The sequence below is a fragment of the Squalius cephalus genome (genome assembly GCF_949319135.1).
Source record: "Squalius cephalus genome assembly, chromosome: 10".
Classification (NCBI taxonomy): Eukaryota; Metazoa; Chordata; class Actinopteri; order Cypriniformes; family Leuciscidae; genus Squalius; species Squalius cephalus.
In genome coordinates, this window is record NC_137131.1 from 13,413,777 (window position 1) to 13,425,609 (window position 11,833).

At 34.4% G+C, this 11,833-nt stretch overlaps 1 protein-coding gene across 1 annotated transcript; it reads right to left on the minus strand.

The window, feature by feature from the left end:
- Positions 1-9,462: 9,462 nt before the first annotated feature.
- rgs4 (regulator of G protein signaling 4) lies at positions 9,463-11,558 on the minus strand. Its single transcript, XM_079884162.1, has 5 exons — positions 11,449-11,558; positions 11,008-11,124; positions 10,790-10,851; positions 10,013-10,176; positions 9,463-9,920 (listed from the first exon to the last, which is right to left on the minus strand). The coding sequence occupies exons 1-5, from the start codon at positions 11,490-11,492 to the stop codon at positions 9,672-9,674; spliced, it is 636 nt and encodes a 211-aa protein (XP_079740288.1). The 5' UTR covers positions 11,493-11,558; the 3' UTR covers positions 9,463-9,671.
- Positions 11,559-11,833: the final 275 nt, after the last annotated feature.

The window sequence follows — 11,833 nt, forward strand, 5'->3', positions numbered from 1 at the left end:
TTTGTCCTTTTCTTTACCATTACCATGTAATTCAGACACTTAAACGTTAAGCTTTGGATTTACTTTGTTTTCCTCCTCTTGTTCTGAATAATCATGGACTTACTCAAAGTTGCTTAATGGTACTCCATTTCGGCAATCATGCGAATTTCAGTAATATTTGTATTCCCAGGAGAACATTGTTAAAATGCCAAATTTGAATAATAATGCGGCTGCTTCCTGGCTTCCTGCGTGGAAAGCACTCTCAGCCTTTTCATTTAGCCTCTCGAACAGAGTGTTTCATTCACACAACCATGATAAGATGGAGTGTATCAGTGTGAAGAATAGAAAGATATAAGAAGAAAGAAAGAGGGAGAGGTGGAAAATTGAGATGAAGCAGATGGGCAATGGGAGGTTGCCAAAGTAAACAGTGTCAGACACAAACATGTTCACATTCATTACCACTCTCACTCCTAGAAATAGATGTATGACTCATAACTGGGGGTCAAACCCCTTGAGGATTGGCGGAAGTGAAAAGACATTCCTTCAACCATTACTGAGTTGTTTCACAAAGCAGCCTTTTCTTAAATGCCAAACAAAAGAGCATTTCCATAGCTTTGTCCAGACTAATAGTCAGGATCACCAAAACCGTTCTTTATTAAATTGTTTTTGTTTGTACTGCTCTTTTCAAAGACATATAAGAACTCCTTTTATTTAAACAGCACACATACATTTATTATTTACTTACAAATTAAATTACTTAAGTTAGGCCCAATTGAAAAGGGTTAAAGGGACTAAAAAAGGCGTATAAGCATATTAAATTAAGTACAAAACCACATACAGTGGCCCTAAATCGTATTCAGAAACTCTGGAAGCTTAAAAATTAGTCACACTCAATAAATGTCGGAATGTATTTGTATTAGTAAATATCACACCAATCTGAAACATATGCAAATAAATGATGCAAGAGCTCTTCTTAAAGCTAAACTTACATTTCTGCAACAGTTTTGCTATTATGTTTAACCAGTGTTTTTAGTGGATAAATATATTTTAAAATGTCATTTATTTTCGGCGATGACAAAGCTGAATTTTCAACAGTCATTACTCTCTTCAGTGTCACATGATCCTTCAGAAATTCTTCTAATATGCTGAGTTGGAGCTCAAGAAACATATTTTATTATTGTCAATGTTGAAAAAGTGGTGCTGCTTAATATTTTTGAGGAAACCGTGATTCTTTTATTTCAGGATTCTTGGACAGTCTTTACTGTCACTTTTGGTCATTTTAGCATCCTTGCTGAATTAAAGTATAAATTTTTTTCTTAAAAAAATTCAATAAAAATAAAGAACTTGACTCCAAACCTTTGAAGATATTGCATAAAGTCAGCCCATCAAATGACTTCCATCTACATTTTGAATACAGTTTTTACCAACTGCTTACACACAAAATCTTTTCATGTCACACAATTTTTGAAACCTCTCACTCAAAGTGCAAAACTACATGCCAAATCTTCAAAACCATAAGCTATTTCTCAGCCTTTGACTCAGTTTTCAATTGCATAAAACACTTTTTGCAAAACACTACACACAATTCTCTACCTAAAACACAAAGATCTACCAGGAAGTGACTTGCTTTCCTTTTCCAAACACAACCAAACAAAATGCTACACTTATTCACCAGGTCACACAGACACACTCCTCACATGTGCAAACACTAATTGCTTAACTGATCACTAACCAATCACTGCTATACTGTAGTATAGGCCTAAATAGTTCAAAGGTCAGATGATCTGTTTTGAACAATGGATTCCTGGGACCCCCCCAGGACCCCACATACACACACAATTGTGTTCTTTACTGTATTCTATAGAATATACTTTTGGTTTACAGTACATACAGTATGTTTATGGTTTTGTTGTATGCTACTGTAAACAACAATAATGTTAGACCTAATAAATATTTTCTGTTTCTACATTGCATTGGTGTTTACAGTGTACTTGTTACATCAGATTACTTTCACTGTAGAACATTGTATTGAAATGTAGATATAAGCCTATGAAAGACCAAAGAGCTTTAGATTTAGAACAGCAGTGTTTACATGGTATATCCAAAAATGTATTATTATGAAAGAAGTGTTTGCCATTTGATGCAAATGCTTCATTCTGACATGTGTTTATGGCATTTTGAATGCGTGTTGCATTTTGAAGGAGATGTGAGGCATTTTGCATTTTGTGTGTGCAGTTTTGAGAATTGTGTGTAGAGTTTTGAAAAAAGGAGACATAGTTTTGTAAACGTGTGTAAGCAATTGGTAAAAACTGTAATATAATGTTTTACAATTTAAATAAGCTTGTATTTATTACTGTAGAATGTAATTATTGTCAAATGTTTTGCTTGAAATGTGTGTTTGTGCTGTATTCCTTTAAAATAAATGCCACTTAGTTTGATATTTTGTTATATAATGCAAAGAAATTCATGCATTATATGTCCAAATGCTTGTTATGGCCACTATGTTAACAAATAGCCTGTCAGTTCACATGCAAAATTTCTTTTTATGGCAGTGCTCATTAGACACAGTCGTGGTGGCGTTACCTCAGTGTTGAAACTATGTACAACAGGCATGTTTCAATCCATATCAAGGCCAAACAATATTAAATCTTATCCAGGAGTCAATGCCAATCTAAAGACAGCTCGAGCTGAAGCTATAACAAGGTATAAATGTGCGTTGTGTGTGTGTGTGTGTGTGTGTGTGTGTGTGTGTGTGTGTGTGTGTGTGTGTGTGTGTGTGTGTGTGTGTGTGTGTGTGTGTGTGTGTGCGTGCTTGTTTTTCTATCCATTGGGGACTTCAACCTGAATGCACATAGACTCATGGGTACCTAAATTGAGGTCCCCATGAGAAAAAAAAAGCTTATAAATCATACAGAATAAGTTTTTTTGAAAATGTAAAAATGCAGAAAGTTTTCTGTGATGGGTAGGTTTTTAGGTAGGGTTAGTGTGAGGGGATAGAATATACAGTTTGTACAATATAAAAACCATTTCGTCTATGGAGAGCCCCCACAAGGATAGCAAACCAGACGTGGACCAGGATGCTAATCGTGCCCTTTTGGCACAATAATGTTGTGCCAGCTATTTGTGGATGCACACAAATGGAAACAAATGTGGCTCGAATACACAAAAACAAAACCAGGAACCAGATAATGACCGTGCAGGGCTCAGATGGAAGGCAAGATAATGCTCTGTAAATACTCACTTCATATGGCCATTTGCGTAGTAAAACCAGACCGCTCTCATTAAAGAGACAGCTGTGAATGTGCAGTGTTTTTGATGGCTACCAAGATTTACATAGGAGGATATAAATTTTAGGAAATTTAAATATTGAACTGGTAAGTTTGGCTTGTAAAACAGTTGTTGTTGTTGTTTTAGCAAACAAAATTAAAAACTAAATATACCAAACAGTGCTGGATAGAGCTTGATGCATATCATTTGCAAAATGTAGTAAGACTTTACAATAAGGTTCCATTTGTTAACATTTGTTAATAGTGAACATGAACTAACAATGACAAATATGGTCACTTTATATTATAGTTATAATTTTATTATAAAAAAAGAATTGGGTTACACTTTATTTTTCGGTGTATGTGTTTTAGTGTAATTTAAGTATTGATTAATAATTATTATTATTAATAATTAACTAAAGAGTTAGGTTTAGGATTAGGGTTTGGTTAAGGTTAGTTGCATGCAGTTTGCATGATTTATAATAATTACTAGTCACGGCATACAACATTGTAAAAAGGACACTAAAAAATAAGTGTACTTATTGTTACGATGTTGCATTGCAAAACACTTTTGCTATTGAGGTGGGTTACCGGTATGGACTAGTTTGGTGGTATGGTTGGGTGTTAAGAAGTAAGGGAAGGGTTAACGGTGTAGATGTAGATGTAATTACATAAATTAGTCACAGCTGTAATTATATACAGTTTTCTTTTTAAATAATAATAAATATTATGGTAACACTTTATTTCGATAGTCCACTTTAGACATTCTTCTATAACTATAAGTAACTTTGCAGCTACATGTCAACTTATTCAGCTACTCTCTGCTTAATATTTGCTAACACTTTATTTTGTTGGTCCCCCAACAGACATTCTACTGACTATAAGTAAGTTGGCAACTACAAGTCAACTTATTCTCCTAACCCAAACCCTAATACCTAAACCTAACCTAACAGTTTAATACTAATACTCTTATTAGAGTAGTTGACATGTAGTTGAAAAGTTACTTACAGTTAGTAGAATGTCTAAAGTGGACTATCGAAATAAAGTGTAACCAATATGATATGTACATATTATAATAAATTACATTATAAGTAAAATGTAAAAATATGTATGTGCACAATTGCATTGTATCAGATGATTCGTTTAAATGTTAGTAGTTGAAGACCATAGTTCTAAAGCATTTATGTTCATTCAATATTTGCTGATGCATTATTCAAATCAAAAGTTGTATTAATATTATTTAATGGACATGCAGAGCAATGAAAAGTTGCATTTGTATTAACTAACATAAACAAAGATCAATAAATTATGTAACAAATATAGTGCTCATCTTTAGTTAATGCATTAACTAGAGTTAACGGTAACGCTTTAGATTACAGCCCGGAAAGTATACATAATTAAGACGAATTTGCATCGTAACTTTCGGTAATTATAATGTACCTATGAAGTACTTCCATGTAAGTATAAGGGAACGATATGCAAAAATTTGGGGAATAAGGGGGTAAGAACCAGGAGAATTAAAAAATATATATATTTATACTGTAAATATTATAGAACTAAGGGGTACTTATTCTACTATTATGGTACAACAATCTTACATTTGGGAGCAATTTAGCGAGAAAATACACTGTGTACCTTTTTGTAAAAATTGTGTACCAATACAAACTGTATAGGCTTTTTAAAAATTACAGGGTACATATCTATGCATTTATACAGGTTTTTTTTTTTTTTTTTTTTTTTTGATAGCAAAAGTGCAGATGTTTAAGTTTGAGTTTACATGCTTCAAGGCAAGTAAAGCTAAAACTATTGCATTTTTTTAAAAATACTAATATACTTTTGTTCCATGTATACAGGGTAAGTGGTGCTTGTTACCCTCTTGTTCCAAGTAGTTACAGGGTAAGTGTGACATTGCGGGCCGTAAATTAAAGTGGTGCTTGTTACCCTCTTGTTCAATGTTGTTACAGGGTAAGTACTATAAAAAATACATACAGACAATCTTATAATACTGACTTGGAAACCTTTATAAATTGGTCCCAAATGTGATTGTTGTTTCATAATAGTAGAATAAGTACCCCTTAGATCTACAATACTTACAGTATAAAAAAAAAAGATATTTTGTCTGGTTGTTACCCCTTTATTCACCAAACTTTACATGTTGTTCCCATATACTTACATGTAATTACTTTATAGGTACACTATAATTACAGAAAGTTACACTGTAAAATCGCTTTAATTACGCAGTGCTTTCCGGGCTGTAATCTAAAGCGTTATCGAGTTAACTAATGGGGATCCTATTATGTGTTACCCAAAAATGCCTTGTGTCTGAAATCACCCCCTTATTCCCTGTATAGTGGATGTCAACACTTCTTATTGTGGTGCATTTTGGGATAGAGAACCGTTAGATCCTTAGAAAGCACAGAACCATCACAAACAGCACCTTGTTAAACTGGACTCTCATTCAACCCGTAGTGTTCCTTGTTAAATAGATTTTCATATGCAGATTATGATCTATTCTTTTTTTGCTTCAGGCAAGTCCAATGCTGTTCCGTGTGTATGTTTCTGCCATTTCAAAAGCTGCCCACTCCAATAAAACAGATCAAACAGGCACTGCAGCACCTGAAGCGCCAGAGAAGAGTGTAATTACATCAAGCCCTGTGCTGAGCCATAATGAGCAGACTCTGTCCTGCAGCAAGATCCTACCACCAAAGAGAACAGAGAAAAGGAGATAAATCGCTCGAGAAAAACAGCCTGTTCTCTGCTCAACCAGACGCTCGTTTGCTCCTCTGGGACTGCGGGCAAAGACAACACATGTCAGTGTAGATGAGGGGTGCTGAGAAGTCACACATTTCTTTTGGGAATGTAAAACAGCTATGTAGATAGTGATTCAATTGTTTTTGTAGGTTGTTTTGAACACGGTGTGTGAGCACATTATGGGACTCAAATAACTGAAATGTCTGCCCATCGTATATGCAAATTATGACTGTGATGATAATGGCAGCATCCATAATGCCCTTCACTCAAAGTCATCATCTCAATTCCACTTGCACTTTCCTTTTTGCTGAATTTAATTGAACAGAAAGCAGGGTGCAAAGAGGCTAAAGGCCCCTTGGGGTAAAAAGGCCCTTTTGAATTTATTTTCATTCCCAAAACAAGCACCACCACAACACTTTACTAAACAACAATGTGTTGCTATATGCACTGCAAAATACTATATCCATGTTACAAAAGGGTTGACTGAGGTAAGTTGATCTAAGGTGTACCCATTAAAAGAATATATAAATATTATAATTTTTGTTATTATTATTATAAATATAATACAATATTTTTTCATTTTTATAATGATCAATAATCAAAATATTTAAACAATTCTATTTTAAAATTGAGAAAAACTTTTTCTTTTTATTTTTGTTGAAAGGATTACATTTTTTTAACATAAAATTAATTAGTTTGAAGTTGGAGATGGATTATATACTCTTAAAAAAAGAGGATATGGTTAAAAATTGCGCCATTTGGCTGGGGATGAAGTTGGAAGATGCCTGTGTAGAAATAAATTGTTTTCCTTAAGTGAGATTTAATAGACTTGTTTTGAAGCATGTGTAAAGAAACATGTTTTCAATATTGTAGCTGCTGGACATACATTGTTTAAATACTAAAAGCAAGAGAGGCTTTATTGCTACAATAAAGAGTGTTTTGAAATAAGCCGAAAATGGTATATCATTTGAGTATTTGAATATTTTTCTCAAAAAGTAATGCTGCGTTAAGAGTATTTGCATATAATGACAACCCTTGCTCTATAATTTTGGTCTCTATAAGCTGCTACTTTATAGTTTCACTGCAGGGGGTCCTGATTTAAAAAAAAAAAAAAATCCAGAATATGGGATAAAAGTCCATCCTCACTGCCTTCATTCTTAAATGATTTTCAGTACAGCTTCTTTGATCATTTGCTACTTCAATCATGTTTTCAATCATCATAAACTTTCCTTTGTAGGCTACAGCTTTGTGTGAGATGTACAGCAATATTTCACATTCATAATTTTCACTCATCACTTCATTTGTGTTTATGCTTTCCTTTGAATGTAATGCATCTTTGAAGAGGTCACATAATTTGTTTACATTCATAGATTTTCTCTGCTTTTCACTTCAAAAGAGATCAGAACTAAATGTTCCCATCCTGTAGTCGTCTCGAAAAGAACCCACTCCAGCTCAGCCTCTTTGAGCACTTTGATTTCTTACAAAAAAATCTCTCTCTGCATGAGACAGACTGAATGGATTAAAGAAAATATCATTGTTTGTTCTCTCACAACTTGTTCTTTCATCAACATCTTAACTACACTCCTAATAACAACCACGTGTTTGCATGTAAGGTCACGTTGACTTTGGCATGGTAACCTTTTCTTTTACTGTTAAGAGGTTTCTGTAAAGCTGCATCGAAACGATTGAGAAAAGCACTGGCTATACAAATAAATGTGAATCGATTTGAAAAGTTGTACCTCTGCCTTTAAATCATTCTTCATCAGTGTACTTAGGAAGGAGAAATACTGAACAAATTGTTTCTGGCATATCTATGAATATAATACTTTTCTGAATGTGTCAATACAACTAGATAATAAGTAATCTTAGTGAAATAGACCATTTCAAATAGTCTTTTAGGAATATCTGAGAAATGCCCTTGAGAGAACTTATAGTTTTTGAGATATCTGAACTTCCTGTACACTTTCACTCAATGTCCTAAACATCCACAAACGTACTGCAATCCTCCATTACGTCACACTCAAGTTACATGCAGTATCATTATCACGTGTTTTGAGATGGTTATTGGCTTGACGCTTTTAATATATTTGGTGGAGGAAATGTTTCCAGTAATGAGAAACTTTTCAGTAATGAGATACATATGGCAACCTAATTAAATACATTACATTTTTTTGTAAAATGGTTTTCAGAAACAATTCTTTACTATTTAAATGACTATTTATTGAAGCTATATGAATGGCTCTTTGCTCTCTCAAAAACCCTCAATATGCTCAAAATTGTTAAAGGGTTTGTTCACCCAAAAATGAAAATTCTGTCAGTAATTACTCACCCTCATGTTATTCCAACCCCATAAGACTTTCGTTCATCTTCGGAACACAAATTAAGATATTTTTGATGAAATCTGAGAGCTGGCTCACTCCTTCATAGGCTTCTATGTTGCCGGCCCAGAAAGTTAGTAAAGACACAGAAGAAAATAAATAGTTGAATAAAGTCGTTATTTTTGTTTTGTTTTTTTGCACACAAAAAGTATTCTCATCGCTTGATAAACTTATGGTTGAGCCACTGTAGTCACTTGGACTATTTTAAACATTGTCTTTACTAACTTTCTGGGCCAGCAACCTAGAAGCCTATGGAGGAGTGATCCAGCTCTCAGATTTCATAAAACATATCTTAATTTGTGTTCCGAAGATGAACGAAAGTCTTTTTGGCGAGTAATTATTGTCAGAATTTTTGGGTGAACTAATAACCCTTCAAGACTAAATCTTCAAATGCAATTTGTTTCAAAATGTAAAATGCAGCAGTTATCTGTTAGATCTGTAAGTATTTCGGAGACCGTTTGAATTTTATGATATTATTTTATTCATAAATATGACAAAAATAAATATGATACCAGTAAACAAATATGTAAACATCTCACATGTGGCCATTTATTCTAACCGGAGCATTTGTGATATGATATGTAAAGTCTGCCTTACACCCGAGACAGTTTCACAGCGGAACACGTCGTGAATGATTGGCAATGACAGGTAATACATTGCACATGCACATTTATCACATTCATTTGTCATTTTGTGGATTATGATGGATGGCCAATAGAAAAATAAAATGCTGGAAAGTTCACATTTTAAGGAGAAAGAAATTACATCACCTTTAAAGTTAAGAAAGCTTATACATTAACATATATACATACTTGTATTACATGACATTACAAGGTTAAAGAGAATACAATTGGTTATTGTTAGTGATGATGATGATGCTATTCTCATCGTAGCTCAAATAAAATCCTAAGCACAAGAATTTTTCCGTCTGTAACAGTCACTTAGTTGTAAACTACAACACATGTATTGTTTTCCCAAAGCCAATTCAGGGAATTTTAAGTTTGAATACATGTGGTATACAAGTTTGACAACCCCCCGTTTGTTGTCAGTAAAAGCACTGCCTGCATAAAATCCGTTCAGAGGATGACTTTCACTCTGAAGAAGTCACAACATTGCTGCAAAGCTAAAAGTGGCAAATATGTACGATCACAATGGCTGAACCATCTAATGATGTCTAGTTTGGCTCTGGCTTACAACCTTTTTTATTCATAAACATGAACAAGCGTTACAAAGCCAAAGTGAATGGAAATCACATTATGGCAAAGTTCGTCATACACCTTGTTCACCTAGGGTCAGATTAGGCATAACTAGGCAGGCACTGACTGTGGTCAGAAAAGTGTTGCTTTCCTTTCTTCTCTAAACTACAGATTTTGTTGTGCGTCAGTGGTTGAGACAGTTCCAGGAACAGTTTGGATTTCAGGAAGCGCCTGTACGAGTCCTTTTCCATGAGGGTGAAGATTTTACTCTGAGCCTCCTCAAAACATGATGCGTCACACCTTTCCAGATTCTTCCTAGCCTGCTCTCTGGTGGCCGAATCCAAATTCACCTATAAAAAAAAAAAAAGATTAATGGAGATTTATGAGGACATGTTATATGCGATAAGCGAATAGACCTAGTGCAGTCAAGCAGTGCTCTCACCTCACTGGGGGAATCGGCATCAATGTAACGCTCAAATATCATTTTAGCTTTCAGATTCATCTTGTCCACTGATGTCTGCTTGAAATCCTCACAGGCCACCCAAAATTCAATGTTCTCTTGACTGTACTCAGACTGTAAAAAGGAAGCGAAAGCCCTCCGACCATCTGAAAGGAAAGAATTTAAGTGAGACTCAATATACTGAATATTAAATATTAAATAAGAATAGAAAATGATAGAATAGAATAGAATAGAATAGAATAGAATAGAATAGAATAGAATAGAATAGAATAGAATAGAATTCTGAAGACATTCAAATCTGCATCTAATCTCATTATTCAGAGGGAGCGGATGCTGAGGAGGTTTTGGAATGAAGAGGTCAAGGCTTTGAGTCTGTGGGGATTCTCTGAGGACTGCCCTAGTGGTTGATGACCCCTGAAGCCCACCAGAGCAGAACACTCGAGCTCTTCAGGGGCCACCAGTGCAGTCTGCGGACACGTAGCACGCGCGCTCTGGAGCGTGAGAAAAATATGGTCATGGCCTGTCAGAGCGATTATAAACATAGTCTCCTTTAACAGAGACATTAATGAGGCCAGGGGCTCCTTGACAGCGAATACAAGGCCGAATAAACAAGGGGCAGTGCAGAAGTCTCAGGCGTACTTATTAAGCCATTAGTAAGCCGCAGCCTGTTCATCATTAACACATGCTGGTTTCTAAGATTTAATCAGGAGCAGATTTTTCTTTTTTTTTATTGCATAACCAATTATTCTGGAAACTTACCATCATTTTTGATCAGGTTGTTAAATGATGTTTTCCATTTCTCAGTTTCAGCAGGAGAGATTCTACAATCAGATGAAGAATTAATAACCAAAATGTTCAATATAATATAATATAATATAATATAATATAATATAATATAATATAATATAATATAATATAATATAATATAATATAATATAATATAATATAATATAATAGCCATGTTGCTCCAGCCTTACCTGTTCACCTCTGTGACCTTCGCCTTCTCCTTCTCTTTCTCCTTCAAAGCCTTCTGCTCTTGAGGTGGATCTGGCTTTTGAAGCAGAAAGCCAATCTTATGCTTTATGTCTTTGGCGCTGTTGAAGAAAATATGTAATTCAATTAATATTTTGGCTTTAAAGACTCTACTGTGAAAAACAAAATTATGGAAAGCTAAAGTAACTTAAAAGTAGCGTCTTTTCTCTTAAATTTCTCTCAAACAACTGCTTCTAATTTACTACAAACATAATAAAACTCTTTTCCTTTTTCCATTACTTAAAACAAATATCGAAATATCAAAACAACATATGTTGCTATTAGTCCACTTGAGAGTATACAGAGTATAAAAACATATAAAGTCTTGAAACATTGAACTAATAATAAAGAATATCATCTATAATTTGCAATGAGCATATTCATACCTTTTTAAGCAGGTTGCGGGCAGGTCTGCGAGCCCTTTACACATGGTGCTGGTGCGTAATACAAATCCAACGCTACAGAAAAAGAGTGTGTCACAAAGCAGATCCTCACAATCTCAATGCAGTCTCCTCCTACAACTGTTCTTTTATACAGCCCCAGCCTTCACAACAGAAGAGCCAGCCAATCACAACAGAGGCAGAAACAAGCAGATGCAAAACCAAGGTGATTTCCAAAGTTTTTGAAAGGAAAGGAGTTTGATGTGAACTTTTTTTTTTGTTGAATCTAAAACAGTTTATGATGTATAATAAACATGTGATGGATTTTTTTTTTTTTTTTTTTTTGTGGTGTACTTTCACTTCATTTTTTTGAATGCATTAACAAAACTGT